This window comes from Urocitellus parryii, chromosome 6 (genome assembly GCF_045843805.1).
Source record: "Urocitellus parryii isolate mUroPar1 chromosome 6, mUroPar1.hap1, whole genome shotgun sequence".
NCBI lineage: Eukaryota > Metazoa > Chordata > Mammalia > Rodentia > Sciuridae > Urocitellus > Urocitellus parryii.
Genome location: NC_135536.1, coordinates 114,591,935 through 114,616,597, shown reverse-complemented (window position 1 = coordinate 114,616,597; position 24,663 = coordinate 114,591,935). Strand labels below are relative to the sequence as shown.

Below are 24,663 nucleotides of genomic sequence, written 5' to 3'. Positions count from 1 at the left end.
AAAACATCAACTTGTATACCGTATGTACGAGTTTGTGTGTGTGTGTGTGTGTGTGTGTGTGTGTGTGTATGGATGACGGTTTTGAACAATTTCCTAGGGTTTACAATTAAGTCACTATGATATCTTTTTATGCATGTAGGGTGAACAAACCTGTTTCACTTCCTTTCAAAGCAAGAGTAAAGAAGTATTCTACTTATTATAGAGAATCCCAACTCCTTTAATTACATGCAAGTAAGGTTTTTTTAAAAGGAGAAAATAACTCCTGTTTTTAACCTATAGTTTCCATCAAGATCAGGCATTTATTTTCCTTCCTGATCAAGTTAAGTTTCAGCACTCCAGAAGTGCTTTAGTATTAAAACAATATTTAATACTAAAGACAATATGGAGAAAGAAAATGATTTAACCCATCTAATAACCTCCCCACATACTCCTCTTAAAAAATAAACACCCTACTAAAATTTATTCAGAAGAGCAAAAGACCCAGAATAACTAAAGCCAATTCTAAACCAAACTAGCAATGCTGGAAGAATTACAATACCTGACTTCAAATTATACTACAGAGCTATAGTACCAAAAACTACATGGTACTGGCATAAAAACAGATACATAGACCAATATTATAGAAGACACAGAGATAAAAATACATAGATAAAGTCATCTGATTCCTGACAAAGGTGCTAAAAACATATATTGGAGAAAATACAGCCTTTAAAAAAAATGTTCCTGCGAAAATAATTATCCATATGTAGAGGAATGAGGCTAGACCCTTACCTTTCACCCTGCAAAAAGTCAACTCAAATGGATCAAAGATCTAGGAATTAGAACAGAAAATATGCAACTCTCAGAAGAAAACAGAGTCAACACTTCAACACATAGTCACAGGTAACAACTTTCTCAATAGGACCCCTAAAGTTCAGGAAATAATGCCAAGGGTTAATAAATGGTATGGCATCAAATTAAAAAGCTTCTGAATAGCAATAGCAAAGGAAACAATTAACAATTAAGAATCTGAAGAGAGAATCTACAGAATGGGGAAAAAATATATATATACCAAAAATCCCCAAATAATCCAATTAATAAATGGGCAAATGAAGTAAACAGAAACTTCTCAAAAGAAGAAACACAAATGGTCAACAAATACATGAAAAAAATGTTCAAAATCATTAGCAATTAGGGAAATGCAAATCAAAATTACACCGAGATTTCATCTCACTCTAGTCAGAATGGCAGCCATCAAAAATACAAACAAGTCGGGTATGGTGGTGCATACCTGTAATCCCAGCAACTCAGCAGGCTGAGGCAGAAGGACCTCAAGTTCAAAGCCAGCTTCAACAACTTAGAAAGTCCCTAAACAACTTAGCAAGACCCTGTCTTGAAATAAAAAATAAAAAGGGCTGGGGATGTGGCTCAATGGTTAAGTATCCCTGGGTTAAATTTCCAGTATCAAAAAAAATGCAAATAATAATAAATGCTAGAGAGTATGTAGATAAAAGGGAACAGTTTTACACATTGGTGGGACTGTAAATTAGTACAACCACTATACAAATCAGTATGGAAGTTCCTCAAAAGACTAGAAATGGAACCACCCGGACTCAGCTATACCACTTCATGGTATTTATCCTAAAGAATTAAAGTCATCATACTATAGTGAGATGCTATAGCAGCACAATTCACAATAGCCAAACTATGGAACCAGCTTAGGTGCCTACCACAGAATGAATGGATAAAGAAAATGTGAGATATATATTTATTCAACCAAAAAGAAGAATGAAATTTTGTCACTTGCAGAAAAAGGGATGGAACTTGAGAACATTATATTAAGTGAAACAAGCCAAACCTAGAAGGCTAAAAGCCATGTTTTTTCTCATATGTGGATGCTAGAGAGGAAAAAGAAAAAGAAAGGTGGTAGGTGGGGATCTCATGAAAATAGAAGGGAGATCAGCAGAGTAGTGGGGGCAGGTGGGAGGAAGAATACTGGAGAATGATAATGGCCAAATTATATTGTTGTATTATGTGCATGTATGAATATGTGACAAAAAAGTCCACAGTTATGTACAACTATAATGTATCAATAAAAATATAGAAAAAAGTAAACTCCCAAAAGAAGTAATTATCTGACTGGAAAGCCTAGGAGAATGCAGAGTCATTGTGCATGGGTAATAATCCCAGGTTCTTTTATTTTTGTTTCAAGTCATCCAGTCTCCAGAATGGGGGTGTTTGTTCATCTCCACTCCACCCAGAGAAGTAGCTGTTTCCCAATTCCTCTGTCAATTAGTGATAGAATGAGCAAGAAATCCAATTCAGGAAAGATATATTGTTAATATGTAAATATCTAAATGCACTGAACTCCAATTGTCTGATTCCTGAATCTTTCCATTGATTCTAAACTTAGAGCAGAAGAAAAAGGGTATGATAAATTAATCACCCTTTCAAACATCAGGTCAGTAGTTTCTACAGAAATATCAATCCTTATAAATTTATTCCCAAACCATTTAACATGGCTCTTACATTACATGTATTTCTGCATCACAAATAAGAAAAAAGGATTCATTTTTTGAGAATAACATAATTTTGCAGTCTTAAAAATAATTTCTGGTTTAATTAGTTATTTCCTTAATCTCTTCAATAAAGAATAGAATATACTAATTTGTAGTTTTTTGAAGACATTTCTACAAGCAGATAAAGTAATAAAGACATAAGTATGAGGCCTTCTGGACAAATAATATAATATCTGAGAGGAGTTTAAAGAATCTAAGTAGATTTTTAATTTTTAATTTTTAAGATTTTTAATTCATTTCTAAAATGTTCATTTTAAATATCAGCAGAGCTTCTGACGGAAAAGCCAATTTGGCAATAAAGGATAGAATTAAATCATTAATTCTTAAACAAAAAAATATACATATAAGCATTAAAATTTAAAAATCTGGCAGACAAAACTTGCAATTGTGGCCCTGAAAATACCAGATAACTCTTCCAATATCGACAACTATGAAATGAACAAAATATGATACAAGTGTCAAAAAAAACAGCATAAGGCTATAATCCTTGAAAGAAAAGAAATACAAGAAAATCACATTCATCTTGGCCTTCTGCCCGGTAGCACTTTACAGATAACAGAACATGGAAATATTGCTAAAAAAAGAAGACAGGTCTCACTGGGTAGATCAAACAGTGGTTGGATTTAGGGTCTTGAGACTACTGTAATTTGGGTGGTTGGGAGTGGAGAGGAGGGAGCTATGCAGAGATAGAATTCCATAAGCCTGCAAAGGGGACTCCTGAATTTATTAGGATGTACATGCACAAGGTGAGACTTCACAAAACCTATCACAATGTAACTACTGAGGAGCTATAACATGAAAAGAGCATCTATAGTGCAAATGAAGCTGAGAGATGATGGAATTCCAATCAAACAGAGAGAAAAGGCCTCCCTGAACACCCAGAATATACACTGGCAGTCCCAGAAAAGCCATGCTTCATGTGTAGGGATACTCTATGTTGATAAACATGTGAATAGTTTCATATTTCTGCATGGTGAGGGCTTTCTGAGCAAAGAAAATTAGCACCTAGATTAAAGGGTGGTTCAATAGATAAGAGACTTTGAGAGTGATAAAAGAAACTTAGCTTCCAGAGCTGTGTATTCACATTCCAAAGTGTAATAAAACCTAGAACCAATTTTTTTATATTCCAGTTGATAATTGGCCAAGAGACCTTTCCTTTTTCAAGTTCTTTTCAAAGAAAGTTCGTTTACATTAGGAAGAGAAGGTGCCTCTCGGCTTCCACCCCTGTCTCTCTCTACTCTGGAGGAAAGAAGGCACAGATGTGTTAGCAGCTCCTATATAAACACTCTGAGATGAATAATTGGGGATTCCTCTTGTGTGTTAGAGATTCCCTACCATCACTACCAATACATGTAGATAACATCTGCCTTCATCAATAACCCTTGAGGGACAAAACAACATGGCAAATGTAATATACTCTGTAGTAGATAATCAGTAGTCCTCTGATCCAGAAATCTTGTGTTTACTGTCAGGATAAAATAAATGTAGATATAAAAACATATTACTCTAGTTCTAGAATAAGTGTGGTATATCTGGCCTACTCAGTTAAAAAAAATAAACTAAAAATATGCCTCAGCAGGACTGATTTGATTCTCTAAAATAAAACTTCATACTTCTAAATTAACACAACAAAACCCATACTTTCAACAATATAATACCCACAATGCCAAGAACACAATAGAAAATTGCCAGATGAGGAAGAAGCAATAAACTTAAATATGTATTAGTGAAAGACAAAAAAACAGATTCTAGAAATACTACCAGATGACAGATTTAAGAATTAGTAGATAAATGTTTTTTTTTAAATATTTTTAGTTGTAGATGGACACGATATCTTTATTTATTTTTATGTGGTGCTGAGGATCAAACCCAGTGCCTCACACATAGGAGGCGGGAGCTCCACCACTGAACCACAACCCCAGCCCAGATAAATATTTTTAAACAGCTTATTTTATATAGATAAAAGTATCTATATAAATATAAATTCGACATTAAAAAAATTTTTTAGTTGTAGATGGACACAATATCTTTATTTTATTTATTTATTTTTATGTGGTGCTCAGGATCAAACCCAGTGTCTCTTGCATGCAAGCCAAGTGCTCTACCACTGAGCTACAACCCCAGCCCTAAATTAGACATCTTTGCATTAATATAAAGTTATCTTATCTTCCTTGGTCTATGCCCAACAGACTTAAAAATAGTATACTGCAGGGACACAGCTATATCAATGTTTATTGCAGCATAATTCACAATAGCTAAACTGTGGGACCAACCTAGATGCCCTTCATTAGATGAATGGATAAAAAAAAATGTGGCATATATACACAATGGAATATTACTCAGCTAAAAGAGAATAAAATCATGGCATTTGCAGGTAAATGGATGGAGTTAGAAAAGACAATGCTAAGTGAAGTAAGCCAATTCCAAAAAATCAAATGCCAAATGTTTTCTCTGACATAAAAAGGCTGATTCATAGTGGGGTAGGGAGGTGGAATGTGGGAGGAACAGATGAACTCTAGATAGGACAGAGGGATGAGAAGGGAAGGAAGAGGGTATGGGGCTAGAAATGTTCAAATATTCAAATGTTCAAAAGTATACCATTAAAATCTTAAAACCACTCACTGAAGATAGCCTTTGGTCTGGAAGATCTCAAGACAGTTGTTAACCATAATCCAAGAGGAATATGAAACAATCTTAATTTGGCTTCTCTGTATTATTTACTTTCTAGCAGATTTATGTCCAAGGGATAGTCATGATGAATTAGCTGCAAACTGAATCCTCAAACAACTAAATAAGATAACCTGTTGAATATACTGTTAATGATTATCTATAAATACTTAAAAAGCATTGCATTAAAATTTGACTTTATTTGTTCATTAATTAAAACCAATAATTCTGTGCCTTCTCTGTGCCAACTGTGATAGATACTATGGTAAGTTGAACATGGCCTACTTGGACACATATAAAACAGACATTATTGGACTGTAAGAGGTAAAGATAGTAGAAAAAGGAGACAGTTCTCTTTGGGATTTGGATTGAAAAGAAAATAATATTTGGGGTTTCTGGTTTGATCATAAAAAACAAAGGTTCTGCCAATAGATCAAACTTTAAAGTTCTGCATTTGAGGTGAATGGGCAGAAATGCATGGAGTAAGGGGCAGAACAATGGGAGATGCATCGATTGGAGAAAGAGAGAGCCAAGCAGGAAAGACAACTAAAGAACAAGCAGCAAACAGAGGCAGAGATGCTCTATGGCAGTGCTCCCCAGACACCCAGCAAGTGGCGAGTACTGGCTCACAACACACCAGGCAAAGTGTGGAAGCTGAATACTACTTCCATGTCTAATGCTACAGCCAATAGTAGCATTAGGCCCATCTTTGAGGGGACAGTCTACCGCTCCCCTATGTCTCGACTTCCTCCTTCTGGCAGCAAGTCAGTGGTCAGTTCCACTTGTTCTGGAAAGAAAACACCCCATGCCGGTAGGCATGGAGCCAACAAAGAGAATTTGGAGTTGAATGGCAGCATCCTGAGTGGTGGGTACCCTGACTCAACCCCTCTCCAGCACAACTTCAGCATTAATTTTGTTGCCAGCACCTATTCTGAGTTTGCGTGAGAACTTTCAAAGGCTTCCAAATCTGAAGCTACTTCTCAAATCCTCAATTTAACCAACATCCACGCCTGAGAAACCCTGACCAGCCAGCCATTGTGGCTTCCTGTGTATAGATTGGACTTAATTATACAGGGGTGGCTCTAGTTTTTCTTTATATGCGCTTAAAACCCTGGACAGGTTTTGTTACCATGGGCCTAACTTAAAGACATGAACAAGAGTGACAGATTGAAGTCTGTTATGGATTTAGTGAGTCCATAGACAGTTGCTTTTATTTTTTGACTCAAGAAATATTTTAAAACTTAGTTTATAGCTGTAAGTACAAATATTGGCATCTGGGACCTAATTTATTTATCTACTCCAGGATTCTACTTTTCAAAGCAAGATCACAGTTGTATAGAAAATGATTGACTAGGCCCAACCTTGGGGGATGAGAAATGAAGTAATTTTGGCATGTATACTTGTAATTAGCAATCAACATTGTTTTTTGTCTAGGGGTGCTCAGTTAATGATGTAGCTATGATAGCTTTGCTCTCACCAGAAGGCCTGTCCCCACCACTCAGGACAGCCTTCCTCCCAATGAGAATGACTGTGTGTCAGCATTTGAGGTGGCCTGATACAGTGCCAAAGATGACAGGGAGGCTGGGAACACCTTTGTTAAATTGTACAGTGTGTTATATATACAGTGCAATCTGTTTGTGGGTGTGTGTGAGTGACACACATGCTTTTCTGAACTGTTTCTTTAGAATTCTCTCTGGGTCCACTGTGCCCCCATGTGCCCAAGTTCTTCTATCCCTGCAGCTGCCAGCCTAGTTGGGAGGCCGTCTGGGTAGGTTGGGTCATTTCTGTTGTGGAGATGAGCAGCTTTGCACATGTCACCACTGGGGACATTTTCCTGCTATAGCTTCCACAGATGAGGCTCCTTCTTTACCTACCCTCAACATCACTACTGCACTTCCCAGAGCACTATTATTTATTCTTACTGTCTGCCTGCACCAGTACTACTGTCGACACATTAAATGGTTCTCAAAAGCTTACCAGTGTGGACTTGGTCTATAGGTGTAAGCCATGCTGTTAGTCATGTCCTGTTTTTAAAATATAAATATATTCTTAAAAACAAATTAAAATGTGTGTAGTTACCTTTCAAAAAATAAAAAAAATAAAAATAAATAGTTACATTCATTATATTTGAGGTTTTTATTATATAGTACTTCAAATTCATTTTGGAAGTATTTGTATAATGTTAAGAGCAAGCAATCGCACTAGAGAAAACTTCTTATATACTTTAAATTTATTTCTAAATACAATTTATATTTTATCTATACCTTACATTTGTTTCTGAATATACTCTGAATTTCCTTGCATTTGTAGAACAAAATAAACAGACAATCATAAAATACATATTGGTCTCAATTTATTGTACTTGTTTGTTTCTGAACCTAGGAAAAAAAACACCCAATATTTAATTAGGTCTAATGTTAAAGTTCAATCTAGTCCCTTCCTTTTAGTAATGTGCCACAAAAATTTTCCTGCAACTTCTAGAATCTTCACATTAACAAAACCCCAGAGGGCCTTTGATTTATCACTACCTTTAAAAATGTGAATTCATTGCCATGAATAGTTACCAGCCTCTCAACTATATATGTGTGAACCCAGAATGAGACAAGGTGTGCAAACAGCCCAGGGCCTTAGTTTAATTTTAGTTCAAGAATCCTTCTTTTTAGAAAAGCTTAGATACTTACACAAACTATCTTTGTACTCATGAAAATAAAACTTAATAATAAAAGTATTAAGAAAATTTCCTGTAGTGAAGAAAAAATATGCACACATAAATATATACATATAAATATATGTATGCATATATATCACATATGCCATATACATGATATTCAGGTTTTTGCTATTGTGATAAAAAATGCATGACAAGAATAACTCAAGGAGGAAAGGTTTATTTTGGCTCATTGTTTCAGAAGTTTGGTCCATGGTTGGCTGATGACATTGCTCTGGGTCTGGTGGAGGACCGATGTTCCAATCATGGCAGCCAAGAAACATAAAGCAAAATGGGGAGAGGAGTCACAGGGAAGATGAATTCTTTCAAGGCACACTCCCAGTGATCCACCTCCTCCAGTCATACTTCACTGGCCTACAGTTATCACCCAAACTAGAATGGACTAATTAGGTTACAGCTCTCATAATCTAATCATCTCACCTCTGAATATTTCTGAGTAAACACAAGAGCTTTAGGGGAATACCTCATATCCAAATCATAATGTCTGTGTGTGTGTATGCGTGGGTTGAGACAGACGATACAGGTAGAGAAATCCTTTAATTTGGGGAAGATTAGTTTCAATGACATTTTATAAAGGGGAGTTGTACATCTCATAGGGTATCACTCTCCACATTTCATAATGTTATCAATAAAATCCATGACAGCATTTGTGTGTCTTTTTTATTACAGAATTAATTCTCTAAATTACTATAAATGCTGATATAAAAATAATATAATAAAATAAGGCATATAAAGAGTTTAAAAAATAACTGCTACCCATTAGATTTTCCTGCCTTTTGATCCCTATTTTCTACTTGAAGTAGCACATTGACAAAGTAATACAGAAATAAGATGTACAATGAAAGATTACATAAAAATAATTTAGAAAAAGTTCTGTTTTAAATAAAATAAATTTTGATCCAATAATTTCATCAACCCTGAGAGTGATAAAACAAATTTATCTTACCTTAAAGTCTATTTTTCTGAAATGGCCAAACAAAATTAGTTGTGGATATATATTTTCACCTATTTTCTGTCTAAAAGAATTCAAAAGCTGAAGCAAGGCTCTACAGTCAAGGAGTTTTGTTCACAGCAAAAAAGTAAAACCATAATGAATGAAGAAAAATGTTCCTATTTTTAAAACTTGTTTGTGGGTCCTCTTTCGATTATATCCATCACATTTAGAAAAACTCAATTAAATGTCTGAAAGTCAGTCACATTAGGAAATACCTCAAGAGGATTTAAACAGATAAGTGTGTACCATTTATATATATATATATAAACCCTTTTTAATTTATTTATATTCCGTGCTAAGAATGGAACCCAAGACCTCACACATGCTAGGCAAGCGCTCTACCACTGAGCCACAACCCCAACCCAAGTGAATACTATTTATAATGAAATATCTACAAGTGTGTAGTCGTTTATCATATTTAAAACTTTTCTTAGCAGGTCATCAAAAAACAGCTGCCAAAAATTGATTTTCTCCGTTTCACTCAGTAAAAAGATTCACATACTTTTTCTGTTAACTTCAGCCACCAAGTAAAAATGAAGGTATTGTAACAGAATGCTGTACACTACAATTGCGGACAATGAATTTTCTTCAAGTCAAAACAGCATAAGTGACAATTCAAATTTTTCAAGAGTAAAAGGTCTGTATCTTAACTCTAGGAATGCTTGAGATATCAACCTGAGCTCATAAAAAATATCAACACAAACTGAAGGTCAGTGGAATAATTTCCTCTTTCAAATACCAATTGATAATAAATGAGACAACTGCAGGGCCATTTGTGGTTCTCTGATTTTCTCAAGAAGAAATTGTGTTTTGTTTTGGTTTGGGATTTTTTTAAAAAAAAATTATACAATTCACATAGACAGACCACAAAAGTTGAAAATAGCTTGGAGAAAATTACTTCCTTATAAAGGTAACATTATGAAATAATTTTCTTAAAATTTTGAAAATGACCTAGAAGATAATCTTTCCCTGGAGAATGATGATGAAGGAAAAGTTACACCCAAAGGTTGCGGTACAGTGACCTTTAAGCCATACTATAATTACTAACAGAAGACACTAGAGACTTTACAACTGCATTGCTTTCTCAAAAAACAAATGGAAATTAACTTAAAAGTTTCAATGAAGAGGGATATTGGACAAATTATAGTTATATTATGTGTATATTTGAATATGTAATGAAAAAAATTCTCATCATTATGCACAAATGTAGTGCACCAATAAGAAAATGGGGAAAAAAGTTTCAATGACATCATAAAGAGAAAGCTGGGCCCAAATAGCAATGTCTTACTAAAGGAAGGAAGGAGGTATGAGATTTCCCACCCTGGCATAAAGGAGTACTTCATCACGGACATGGTTTTAAAATTCCAGGGCATGGTGATAATAAAAAGCAACATTGTTTTGTCTGTCTTATCATTGTTTATAAATATCTTTCTTTAATACCTTTATTTGTTTATTTATTTATTTTTATGTGGTGCTGAGGATCGAACCCAGTGCCTCACACATGTGAGGCAAGTGCTCTACTGCTGAGCCACAGCCACAGACCATTTATAAATGTCTTATAGATGCCACAGCTCCAAATTGCCCACACCTGGAGCAAACCATGCCCACTACCTTTAATATATCCCATTGCATAACTAAAAGGTTTTGTCTCTGTATATTTTTTTCTTATATTTTTCAAGATCTAGACGTTCTTGTCAAGATCATTACTGACAAATCAATAGATTAAATGGAAGCATGAAAAGAAGTCAAGAGGGACTGAGATTGTGGCTCAGCGGTAGAGCACTTGCCTAGCATGCCCAAGGCCCTGGGTTCGATCGTCAGCACCACATAAAAATAAATAAATAAATAAATAAATAAATGTATTGTGTCCAACTACAACTAAAAAATAAATATTTTTTTAAAAAGCCAAGAGAGTTTTGATTTCGTATAGCTTTAAACCTCACAGGTCCAGGCATAAAACACAATCCAAATGATCTAGCAATGACATGAAAGAGGACCCACCAAAACAAGTTCTTCAGCTGCACAGGAATATCTACCCATTTGCGGGATTAAATTCTTCCTGAAAATTTTTAAATATGTTAGTAATATTTTTACTAAAAGGATATGTCTGCTAGATGCCAGAGAGGATGTGGTAAGCAGTGTACATCTATTCCTCTGCCCTTGCCAAGTTTACAGTCTTGGGGTGGGTGGTTAAAAATTAAAGTACAATGAACAATGAACACTGCAATAGTAGTAGAAACACAGTAAGCTATAAAATTATGTTGCAAGATTTCACCCTAGTTTTCAAACTTTTTAAACCTAATCTATAGTATAACACATATTTAAATTGTAACACAATTCACATATCTCCATAGTAAAATAATAATACACACCCAAATGCATTCATAGACACACCTATAAACAATCAAAAGTAGAAAATCTTCATAAAACAGTATTTGTCCTTACAATGTATGACAAACTCTGATAATTTCTATTCTACTTTAATTTTGCTGGTCTTGAACCCATGACAAGAGAGTCCAACTCTCCCCAAAAAGAGATTCTTTATTTTCCTTTAATAACCAAAGCTGCCAGGGGCCTGTAGAAGCAGGTGTCATCATGCTCAGCTGCATGGATGACAGCCCTGCACCCCTCCTCCAAGTCTGGCTACTCAGCTGCAGCTGCTGCTGCCCTGAGGTGCAGCCAGGGGGCTGTGCTTGGCCTACAGAATGGGGTAGAGGTGAGGCAGGGATCTGAGCTGGGGCTGTGCCACCTGTAATACAGGGAGGGATCACAGAGGAAAAGAGGAGGTGCCTGCAGTGGCAACCACTGCTCCAATCTCCTGCTGAGAGCTCTAGCCCTGAACTGGGTGGGCTATGATCAACAAACATTGCCTCTTCTTCTAAAGTCCCATCAGAAGTGGGAGCAGCCAGGACTTAAGCACCACTGCTTCACAGAAACCCTGGGTGCTGTCAATCTAGTGGCCACTTCTTCAATGATCAGGCACAGCTGTCATCATGACATCCATAGACATCTACAGATGCCTACACAGCTCAGAGAAATTTCACTCAGACTGGGACAGCTTTGGACAACCTGTGGCCACCTTTGATGACTCCACCTTTCTGCCACTCAGAATATGTCCATCCACCTTCAGCTTCCCCCATCCTGGTGGATGAGGAGCACTTCCTCCATTCATTACCCCAGGACAGGCAGGCCGAGTATGCTTGCCCAGGCTGACATGACAAAACAGAAAATCTGCAGTTAGCAGGCAGGAGAGAATGTACAATGTACATTTGTGGTCCCACCTTTGCATATATAAGCAATCCTTCCCTCACTTTCATGAGGCCAGTCTGGAAATTATGTATACTGTACCTTATGCTACAGAATAAGTCCCAATAAAGCCTTGTTCAGATAGTTTTATTTTGCCTATTTTAATTTATTTTTTAAAATATTTATTTTTAGTTGGACACAATACCTTTTATCTTATTTATTTATTTATTTATTCTCATGTGGTACTGGGGATCAAACCCAGGGCCTCACACATGCTAGGCAAGTGCTCTACCGCTGAGCCACAACACCAGTTTTTGTTATCTCAAAAACAGCAGGCTAAGTTGGTTGCACCAAGAGATGGCAACACCAAGGGCTGCTAGCCCTCAGAACACCTAGCAGTCAGAATTGCTAAAGAGCTACAGAGAATGTCTAGGAAAAGCTAGGTAAGCAGCAAAAGCACTGCTGAGAACTGTGAGCTTCAAGTACAGAAAAACTGCTGGGAGTTGTTAGCTCAAATAGCAGAAGAGCTGCTGGGGTCAGTTAGCTCTTTCTGTGGAGAGTTGTGAGTAGCTTCTAGATCCAGATGCTGAGAGCAGCTGGGATAACTGCCAACACCTAAGGATCAAGAGCAGCTGACACTCAGGGCTCAGAGCTGCTAAAACTAAAGGATATTCATTTTGGTTTTTCATTTTTTCTATCTAAGTTGAGCAAAAGGACTTAGCCATCTGGTAACAGGACTACTAAGTTGAATTTAGGATCCCTGTTTGTGTTTTGACCTAAAGCTTGGAAAACACGGAGAATAGATTATTTTTAAGTCACTGTATTACTAGCTAAAGATACAAATTCCTGAACCAGACCTAAAATTACTGAATTAGAATCCATTGAAGGTAGAGTCCACCTTCGTTTTAGCAGATGATGATTATGTATATTAAGGTTTAAGAACATTTGATACCATTTAATCTGAGACCTAAAGTATGATCAGGAACTATTTAGACAGTGAAAGGGCAGGGGAAAAAAGTTATTTGCCAATGGCCTAGGTAGGTACAATGACAAAGACTAGCAAGGAGGCATTTGATATGTTTAAAGAAGTTCAGTAGAAAAGGAGTCTAGGGCAGTATGAGAAGGCAGTGAGGAGGGAAAGGCAGGGCTGGCTCTTTCTGTAACCTCCCTCTTCCATATTACCTCAAGAATAATATAAGAGGACTCAGCTTTAAACAGGAAGGAAATCCTGACACATCCTACAGCACAGATTTACACTGCAGAAAAAACGCTAAATGAAATATGTCAGACACAAAAAGACAAATACCGTAGGATTCCACTCATGTGAGGTATCCAAAGTACTCAAATTCATAGAGACAGAAAGAATGGCAGTCTCCAAAAGGGCTATAAGAAGGGGGCAATGGAGACATATGTTTAATAGGTATACAGTTTCAGTTTTGCAAGAAAAAAAAGAGTTGCAGAACAATGTGAATATACTGAACTACATTACTGAACTACAAACTTTAAAAACAGTTAATGTGGTAAATTTCATGTTATGTGTATTTTAATTCAATTAAAAATAATAATAAGTGCAGTGGCACATATGTGTAATCCCAGTGGCTTGGGAGGCAGAGGCAGGAGGATAATAAGTTTAAAGCCAGCCTCAGCAAAAGTGAGGCACGAAACAACTCAGTGAGACCCTGTCTCTAAATAAAATACAAAATAGGACTGGGGATGTGGAATAATAATAATAATAATAATAATAATAATAATAATAGATGAGATCAAAGAGTCCTAAATTTATATTTGACCTTGATTAGTTCTTTACTCTTTTTCACTGACACTGAATTCCCTGAGTTCTAGAAACAAAAGCAACCATTCCCTTCTGGACAATCAATGCACTATAATTATGAGCTCATTCTTCCTTTTGTTTAAAAAAAACCCCACCAAAGTTGTAAAAGTTTTCCACACTGGAGAAAAAAGAAAAAGAAAAAATAGAATAAATTAGCACTCAACTATATAAGAAATAGCAAACTGTCTCATGAAAAAAATTAATGAAACACCTCAGTTTTGGCTACAGATCATAAAATATCTGAAGAGAACAGTTAGCCCTGAAAAGTTTTTGCTTCAAAATCTTTTTCTTATAAAGGGCTTGATGAACTTTTTCACAAAATAGTAATCTTGAAGCTAATAAATAGTCTCATTTTGAGGCAATGTAACTCAGTAGTTCCCAAATCAAACACTTAAAATCCTCTAAAATTAGAGTGGTCCCACTATAAGTCTATCAGAGCAAATGATCCAGCAGCAAAACAGGAACTATATGTTTTCTTTTATTTTTTAAATATTTATTTTTTAGTTATAGATAGACACAATATCTTCATTTTTTTTTTTTTGTGGTGCTGAGGATCAAACCCAGTACCTCATGCATGGTAGGCAAGCACTCTACCTCTGAGCCACAACCCCAGCCCAATTATATGTTTTCAAAGCCTCCAAGAATATTTTTGTGCATAGCCTATTTGGGGAAATCACTCAGTGATGAGCACTGGCTTCCTGAGTGCATGTTCTTATCTCTCTCCACCCTTTACTCTCTTTGAAATGATCGAACACAAAAGTATGAAAATGTCCATAGCAGTACTGGAAAATCAAGATGAGTTCTGTTGGTAAACTATACTAAATAATTTCTGGAGAATATAAAAGCAGATGGAATCAGTAAAACCCCAAATTGCTAAAGAGCCTGTAATGGACATTATTACATTATAATTAAGGGTCACTGGCAGAGCCTCAGAACATTCCCTTGATCAGAGCTAGCAAGCATTAGGAGCAGATGTGGGTCCACTGTCCAGATAATTATTGAAGGTAACAATTTGCTACCTTTCCTCAGAGTGGCTGACAACCAAACTGTCTTCAGGTTGAAAATAATAAGAGAAAATGACAGTGTGGTAGGTAAGTTCTGTTGGCCAAGATGAATAAAGGAATCAACTCCCAGAAGACAAGTCTCTGGGGTACACATATTCTAAAGAGAAGTCTCACTACTGAGTAGACATCCTCCTCCCACCTTTCTCCCTACATCCTCTGCAGGCAGAGATTCTGCATTCAGAATCATTTGCATTCTCAAAGATTTTAGAACTCAAGTTGAAAAACAAATCTATCTATTAGTCCCTCATTTATAAATATGAATTGCCAGTCAAAACATTATAGAAATAAAGAACAAACTTTTCTTTTTGTTCATTTTTAAAATAATATGTCACTACAACTAAGTTTAACACTTCATTAACTGTATATATGTAAATATATATCATGTATAAACATACAAATGTATATATTAACTGTATTATAATTCTTTATTTATGTCTCTGTCTTCCTCATTAGATTATGAGTGTTCTGAGGATATTTAATCAGAAGCACTGGTTTTGTTGAGATACACAGATAGACATGGGCATGTCATTCAGTCTCTAAATATATCTTGCATGCCTACTGATAGAACTAAGCACATTGTTATAATATCTGTAGGCAAGCATACAAAAGAGGTCTGTCTACCATGCTCAAAATGAACTCTCCATTCAGTATAGGTACCTATTCATCCTATGTTGGAGCACTATAAACTCTATTGGGTGTCATTATATTTCATGATTTTCTGTATTTTCACAGGGTACCTAATAGTCGATGTGAATGGACCACTGAAAATCCAACAAATTAGTGAAAACCTAAGAAGTTCTAGAATAATTCAGTCAATTTATTTTTGTCCCCCCAAATGGTTACACATTTGGATGTTTTCATTTGTTGGATGCTATCTGAGGATTCTCTAGAGAAAAATCTTAAAATGTGTTAAGTTTGGGCTTTACACTGCTATTTCTACTCTTCTTGACTTATGTTATTTCTGGGCAACTGAACTATAAAACCTAGCAACTCTATTATGCCAGAACCTAATAAGGCAATGGGTCCCTGAAAATATATTACAATTGTCACTCCAGGTTATCTGCTCACTCAGCTATCTGAAATATTTGTGTCTTTAGTGAAGTTATAGAAATATTATCAAGGCTTGTGCTCTCTGATTTTCCCCCTTCAGGCCTAATTTATTCACTATACCATCTCCTGGACCACATGTGTCAGTAGGAACAGAAAAGAAACATACTTTGTGTCAAAAGCAGATCAGCTAGAAACACTAGAAGAAGGTATGAGACTATGCCAAAACATAGATAAAGTAATTAGTAAGAGAAAGAGAGCCTTGAAAGTGTTGACTCATTTATGTCTCAATTTCTTAAGAAATCATGCTTTATTTTAAAACTTACAAATATTTAACCCATTAATATTTTTATTTTTTATAGATAGTGTCTTGCTGTGTTGCCTAGGCTATCCTCAGAATTGTGACCTTCCTGCAATCCTCAATCTCCAAAGCACCTGGGATTATAGGTGTGTACCATCATGCCTGACAAAAGAAAAAAATATTTATTTATGGTTCTGGGCTTCTACTGCTGGGTAGATAAAACTCCCCTCCGGATTTTGAGAAAAAAAGTTACACACACACACACACACACACACACACACACACACACAGTTAAAACCAACTCCCTACAGAGCTAGAAGTTTATAAGTGTAGAAGTTCTCTCCTAGAGACTTGGGAGCATCATGAACCTACAAACTCAAATTTATATCTCTGTTTAAATGGCTTCCTATATACAAGGCAAAAAGTAAGGTGAGTGATTATTTCTCCCACATCACAGTTGAAGAAATTTAATGGTTTGAAGTACCTTAAAAATATTTTCTCTTCTCTAAAGAGTTGTCAGTGCTTCAGGTAGAAATTCCATAAATGAAAATTGAGTGTTTCTGTCATTCTTTTTATTGAAAAGAAACCCTATCTTGGCAAGAAAATCAAAAGGCAGATAGAATACTGCATTCAATAGAGGCTGAAAACAATATGAGAAGTCTATCAGAAAACTTTTACCATAGAAGAGGAAAAAAAAGATTAAGGGTATTTTTTGGAAATAATACCTCTACAAAGATCACCAACTTGAGATAATACCTGTCTTTCAGAGATAAAGTGCAGGGAAATGGTTTGTTTTAACACACGGATGACGGATGAGGAAAAAGGTGAACAGAAAAACAAAAACGAAACTACATTAATTTTTAATAACCAGATGCAAAGAATCAGAAAGAGATGTACTCTAAACTTTTGTATATTCTAATTTTCCCTCTTATAAGAGCAGGTTTAAAGAACAGCCTTAAAGTGAAACTAAAGAACTGGGGACAGTCATATTAGCCTAGTTCAAACAAAGTAGTTACAGGGAAGAAAAAGATGGAAAGAATTAGGGAAGAAGTAGTGGTCTTTCTGCATTGGAAAATCTTTATGCCTCAGTTTGAGTTTTGAAATTTGCTACATTGACCCTGAATAAGATATCACCACAATATAAAGAATGATGATACTTTAAAATCTGAAACACAAAATTTATGCATATATATATACTATCTCTTAACAGAATAAATTCTAAGTAGAGATACTAAGTTGGAAGGCAGGTATGGCCTAATTAATATGCAGCTCAGTGACAAATATAGCCTGCTTTATCAAAATTGCTTAGTAGCTATAGAAATTATAGATTATAATTTATGAAAGAAATTCTAATTCAACTGACTAATGCAGTGAATGTCAAACAAAGGACAATAAAGTATATATTGAAATTTCCATATACAAATGTTTTACTCAAGAATAACTAACTCTAAGATATAATTAAATAAAAAGCATATGCTATATCAATTTCATCATTGTAGCAATAGAGGCAATAATATACAAATGAGCTTCATTTTTCTGCAAAGAACTTTGTCATTAGATTGTCCTATCATTTTCAAATTTAAAATCTTCCTTGTCAATACAATTCTCCAAGGCATTTACAATTTCAAATTAAAGTGTTCAAACCCACACAATCAAGTTATTAATAAATGACAAGTTGGGAGTTTTCACTTACCTAGATATATTATTGAAGCTGAGAAACAGACGTTGGAGGCAGGGCAAAGTATCCACATCTCTCTAGAAGGAAAGAGAAAGCAAAAATATATCAATTGAAAGAAAAAAACCTATTATAAATGCCTTCTTGCCCAGCTGTTGAAATATATAGTCATTTCTATTTCTTGCAACCTTGCTACACCATTGATTTCTACTGGACATTGAGCTCCATTCTTCTCCACTGCAGATTAAATGGGAGGGTTTCAGTACATCCGCAGAACAAGCTGCACCACTCGCAAGGTAAAAAGCACTGAAGAGAACAGAGAGAGAGAGAGATGCTGCAGCTAGCCTCTTTAAGCATGCTTTTGGGAAAGATGCCAAAATGCTACTTCAGCATTTACTGTAGCACAAACACAGAACGATCAGACATTTGTTAAAAGTCACTTTTAAAGGAAATCATTCAAAGCTTTATATTTTATATTTGTACAATTAGCCTTTCAAACAATAGTAAGAATTTCAGAGCTATTCACCTCATTATCTTTAAACCTTTGGAAATACACCACTCGGTTATAAATGAAACAATACAATACACTGACAATTCCCTCCATAAAACTGAAAGCAGGTCATAGTGTTATTGAAGGGCACTATAAGGGCAATTTCCAATCTAAGCACACATCAAAGGCTCTTGTGGTATGATCAAAAATTTGTTAAAAGCACATCACTGCCATTTAAATAGTTTCCCTCAGCAAATACTGAAATGCTTGGGCCCAAATAATTTTAAAAAATAAATACAAAATGAATACAAGCAAAACTACCTAATTTCATTAAGCAAAAAGACACAAACCTTCTGAAATGAAATGGATACAGTAACAGAATTGTAAAGAGAAAGCTTAGTAATTACCTAATCTACAACCTCATAAATATGAGAAAAAGTGAACAGTTGAGGTTGTTTGTAGGAGCAGGAAAAGGCTGAATGGGAAGGTGAAACCCTCTACTGTCCTAGAGGCTGAGATAAGACAAGATTCCAGTTAACCTCAATTCCAGAGCTCTGATCTTTAGAACACTATAGTGCTACTTATCATATAAAATACTTTTCATTTTTAAGGATAGCATCATTTAAAATGATTCCTAGTTATATGAGCTATTTAAACTTTTCAGTAGCGGTACGTATACTCCTATCATCCCAGCCACTCAGGAGGCTAAGGCATGAGGATCATAAATTTGAGACTAGCATTGGAAATTTAGCAGGACTCTATCTCAAAATAAAACAAAAAGGACTGGGGATGTAGGTCAGTAATAAAGTGCTTGCCTATCATGGGCAAGGCCCTGGGTTCAATCTCGAATACTAGGGGGGGGGTGGAAAACTTGTTTTATAGTTTCCAGAAGTGATTATCTTTCTTCCTCCCTATCATTTCCAAGACCTTAATAAGAGATTTGGTAAGTGCACTGAAATTATATGAGCTTAATTACCTTTACCCCAAATGCTGCATTTGTTTATTTTTAAAAACTTGTTATACAAAGAAAATATGAAAGTGATAGAATTGTGGCACGTTATTTCTTAATGATCACAGAATTTCCCCCAGTGGATAATTTTTACATGTTGGCAAACTTCTTAAATCATTACTTCCAGCAACCTCTCTCTGACATTCCCCAAATGGAGGAATGAATAGTGGTAGGACTCATTTTTATCCACAGCCCTCTTTCCCACAGAAAATGGCAGCTTCCTTTTTAACTGGTCTCTAGAAATGTGTAAGCCAAACTATACGCCCTCCCTGTACTCTTGGGAACCTCTTTTCCCAAATTCTTTCTGAAATCTATTCCTGAGTATAAGCACCGTTGCTGATACCTAACTGGGAGAAACTGAGAAACTGTAGCCTAGATATCCTTTGAATCAAGTAATCTTTTTTAAAAATTATATTTGTTTCTTTGATCTCTGATATACTTCCTTCAGAGACTATAGACATAATTTTTGCAATTGAATTTTAATCCAAATTATATATATGATTTGTGAGAAAAGGTTTTTTTAAAAGTTTATTTGATAAAATTATAATGCTTTGAATTTATCTTCATTTACAAAACAAAATATTAGCAGAAGTCCTTATCAAATCTTCAAAATCAATAACTGTCATTACCTGATAGCTATATAAATATTCATAACAAACTGAAAACTAAAAATTAGAATTCAACTATATGTCCCTATAATCACATATAGTTTGCCTTTCCAGAAGTTTAAAAAGCAAACTAATTGCCCATAATTATTTTTCTTGTTAAAAATTTCACTTCTGTAAGAAAAGAGCTTTATTTTTTCTAGCAATTCTGAAACAATCATTTGTTAATGAAATTCTAGTACTATAATAGATAAAAAGAATGCCATATATATTGCATCAATTATCTATGTATAAATTCTTTCTAGAAAAAAAAAGACTTGCTAGAAACTACTAAAGATGGGTCCTCTAATATGAGAGAGTAAATCATAGAAGGGAAAAAAAATGTAAAGTTCAGTCAGTAGGCTTCACCATCCTGGACAGGCAAAGAAAAATCTGAGAATGATGTGTGTATGGCCGGCCTGAGAGCCCCAGTCCACATCAGAGGTAGAGGACATAGGGCTCCAGAGGGAGAATCTCGAATGGGAAAATTTAGATTACCTAATATCTTTGTCTATACAGAGGGGGATTTTATTATACTGTTGGAAGCATGGATATTAATCAATGATAGCTAAACAGAATCCTCCATTAATGAGGAACATGAGATATTATTAATCCCAGGGAAAATGAAAGTTTAATACCATGAACTCTCACTTTAAAACTTCACCTTGCTGTATTCTCCAATCCTAATCTATATTATAAATTTATCAATTTTAATTAGGCTCTTACATTGAAAGACCCACCCTAAATTAGAATCTTAAGAAATCTCAAAATAAATGTCCTGCCTTTGTCCTCAAAGATATGACTAGATTACACCAAGGATTCTGCTTGAAGCTTGGCCTTATCAATGTTATTCTGGTGGTGAAACTATCATTCTTCAATCTGCTTATCACCAGAATGTAACATAATTATTTTAGGAAGATAGAGAAAGGAGAAATGGGGATTAAGGATTATGTAAGGAAGCTACATCTTTTTGTCAACATATTTATTTCACCATCAAGCATTAAACACTCCCAACATCACTTCTCCTTCTCCTTCTTTTTGTAGTTGTAGACAGACAGAATGCCTTTATTTTGTTTACTTTTATGTGGTGCTAAGGATCAAATCCAGTGCTTCACACATGCTAGGCAAGCACTTTGCCACTGTGCCACAATCCCAGCCTGCAATATTTCTCTTGTGGAGGTAAATATTTCACAGGCAGAGAAACTACTATAAAACAGTTAAACTGTTAACATCCCTAAGATGAGAAAAAAAGAAGATGAAATAAAATGTTTACATATAAGGTAGCATTTATAGGGGAATATTTATAGCTCCTATTATTAATCCTATTAAAATTGTCGATTTTTTTGCATTTAGCAAAAGGATACTGAAAAATCACATTGAAAATATTTTTTGAAGTAAGACTTAGAGCCATTTTATTTATTTTCAAAACATAATCCTTTTAAAAATAGACTTAAATAAAAATTATTTGCTATAAGGTTGTTGCGAAGATTTTAATTCTTTAATTTTCAGGAGAATAATGATTGCCATCTGAGGAACACGTTTGTCTAGTCTGCTTAGACACTGTTTTCCATATTCCTAAACTTTGTAAATGAACTAAATGACTCAGCAATTTGACCATGTGTGGAACATCTATTACTAGAGCTATTTTTAGAATAGCTCCTGCAGAGGAATAAGGAAGAAGCAAGGTGAAAAGACATGGGCATACACCAAACAGGATAAAAATGGCTATCAGAAAATCATAAGTAAAAAAAGAAAAAAGAAAATCATAAGTACTCTAATTTTTTATACAAAAAAAAGACAAGAGTAAAAATACATAGAGGTAATTATTTTAATTTTAAGAACCATAAACAGATTCTTTTTTTTTTTAAAGAGAGAGAGAAAGAATTTTAATATTTGTTTTTTTTTTTAGTTTTCGGCGGACACAACATCTTTGTTTGAATGTGGTGCTGAGGATCGAACCCAGGCTGCATGCATGCCAGGCAAGCACGATACCACTTGAGCCACACTCCCAGCCCCATAAACAGATTCTTAACCTGAAAACAGAAAAAAGTATTTCTTTTCATAAAAAGATTTATTAAATTAATTCCAAGATAACTGCTTGCTCTAGTCATTACTTTGCAACACAAGCACATATGAGATGAAGAATAAAAACTGTAAGCCATCTTTTCAACTATTCTATTCATACTTTTAAATGCCAATGAAAAAAATCCACTGTCTGCCCCTGTTACCCAAAGGCATTAATGGGCTTCTCTGTGTTTTGTACTTCTCTGCTTTTTGTACTATTACATGGAAGTGCATATCAGTCAACCCAGCTGTATCCTATTCTTCTAATCTGATTTTCTTCTATACATGGTTGTAATCCCTGAAGAAAAATTAAAGGGGAACTAAAAAGAAGACTAGTAAGCAGGCACTGATACACTGAATAGGAAGATTTTCAGTCTTTATAATCCAGGACAGCTAATTTGAACAGTTATGAGAAAAGAGATTTTTTTAAAAGCCTCAATTTAATAATAATAAGCCTTCTCCACTTGAATTTGTAGTTTGAATTTATATTATGGGAATGATCTAAGAAAAATCCCTTACAAAATGATGGAACCCAAGCATTTATGTCTCTAAGACTTCTAGCAAAACTGTTTGGAAAGACACAAACTCAGGTTTTGCAGTCTTCTGACTACCCCAAACTACTGACCTATAAAAAAAAAATTACCATGAGCAATATTCAGCAGAAATTTTAGGCATCAAATGCAGAACTGCCAAAAAATTAAAAGAATATAATTATCCAGTAAGGACTATGGGATATCTATATTTAAAATTATTAAATACATGAAAGAAACCAAAACATGAGAAAAAATAAGGCACCAGAACTAAATAAATCAGGGCACTTACAAAAAAAATCAATGCAAAACTTTTAGAAACAAAAAAATTGGTCATTATTAAACACTCAATATACTGTAAAGGCTGAAAATGCAGATTAAACAAGCTAAGGAGAAAATGAATTTGAGGGTAGAAACAAAAAATTAATGAGATTGCAAAAATGCAACATACAGAAATTAGAATGGTGGAAAATTTATAAAAGAGAGATTAAGAAACAAAGGATAGGGGATCCAAGATGGCAGGCTAAAGGGAGGCCGCATTCCTTGTTGTTCCGTGACCTGGGATTCAAGCAGGAGGATAACAATGTTTCTTTGTGAGTTATTAGAGGACCCCTGACAGCTGCTCCCACCAAGTCCCCCAGCCTCAGCATCTGCACAGGACTCCCAACTGCTTGCCCACACAGGACCCCTGGCCACCACTCCTATGTGGACTTACATCTACCAACATGGTGCTCCCCCCACCATCACCTCCATCTTGGAACACTGAAACCACTACCACATGGTAGTCTCCACCTGGGGACGCTGGACAGGGTCAGGAGACAGCTACCTGCCATGGCACTGCATGCCACTGAGCTGCATCTCTGAACACACTGCTGGGCCTGTCCCGATGCCTCATCTCTGAAAGCTTCCACCTCCATCTTGGGTCACCTTTGTCGCCATATTGGGTTATGCTCACTACAACCATCACCATCTTTAGTTGGGGCAACTACCAGCTTGGGTCACCGGCTGGGATCTAAAAGCAACATTAAGATACCTATAGTCTCCCGACTTCCCCCTCTCCCTCACAGCCACTAAGCCAGCACAGTGCTTGCAGCTACGTGGATGGTTTGTAGCTCACAAAGCCTGGCCCTGATCTGCCTGATACAAAACAGCTCTCTGCAACAGGTGTGCAGACCTCAGAGCACAGACCTCAGAATGCAGCCCACAAGACTTCCAGAGAGAAAGGTTCCTGACTGGGAAGTAGAAAGGAAGTGGGGTGAGTGAGATACAATTTAGAGACTATTTAAATAGAGACAAGGAATTGCAAGGTCTACAGACGATATAAGGAGATATGGCCAGGCACCTACAACACATGAGTGAGCCCCAAAGGAGATCCTTGGGGTACAGTCTTCTATCGGGGACTAGCAAGTGCTATACCCCACCTCTAGGAGTTCCGCATCCAAGACCAACCCTCCCACCCTAATAATCTTCACCATCCTGAGGGTGGAGACACTAGCAAACAACAGACAAGCCACCTACTGGATGAGAAGGAAAACAGGAAAGATACTGAACTCCAACAGAAACAATCCTTTAATTTTCCTTGGAGATTTTTTTCTTTTCTCTCTCTCTCTTCTCCTGCCCTCTTATTCCCAACATTTGTAAAAACAAGTACTTTTCATGCATTAGGCTACAGAGGACTAGGACGTCTGAATAATATAATTGCAGTTGTATTGTATATTCTTTTTTATTTTTACATTTTTTTTCTTAATTTTGTTTGTTTTTTATACACTCTCTATTGTCTTCCCACTTACTTGTCTCCCCCAAATCCCTTTCTCT

The 24,663-nt window shown here is 35.6% G+C and overlaps 1 protein-coding gene and 1 long non-coding RNA gene across 2 annotated transcripts in view; both read right to left on the bottom strand.

Annotated features, from left to right (window-relative positions):
* Positions 1-24,663, bottom strand: part of LOC113182091 (uncharacterized) — a 511,795-nt gene that overhangs the window by 297,624 nt on the left and 189,508 nt on the right. The window lies entirely within an intron of this gene.
* Lrrc49 (leucine rich repeat containing 49) overlaps positions 1-24,663 on the bottom strand; it is a 156,218-nt gene that overhangs the window by 87,180 nt on the left and 44,375 nt on the right. Inside the window, exon 9 of the mRNA XM_026387798.2 lies at positions 18,130-18,191. Coding sequence (XP_026243583.1) covers positions 18,130-18,191 — 62 coding nt within the window. The remainder of the gene's footprint in view (positions 1-18,129; positions 18,192-24,663) is intronic.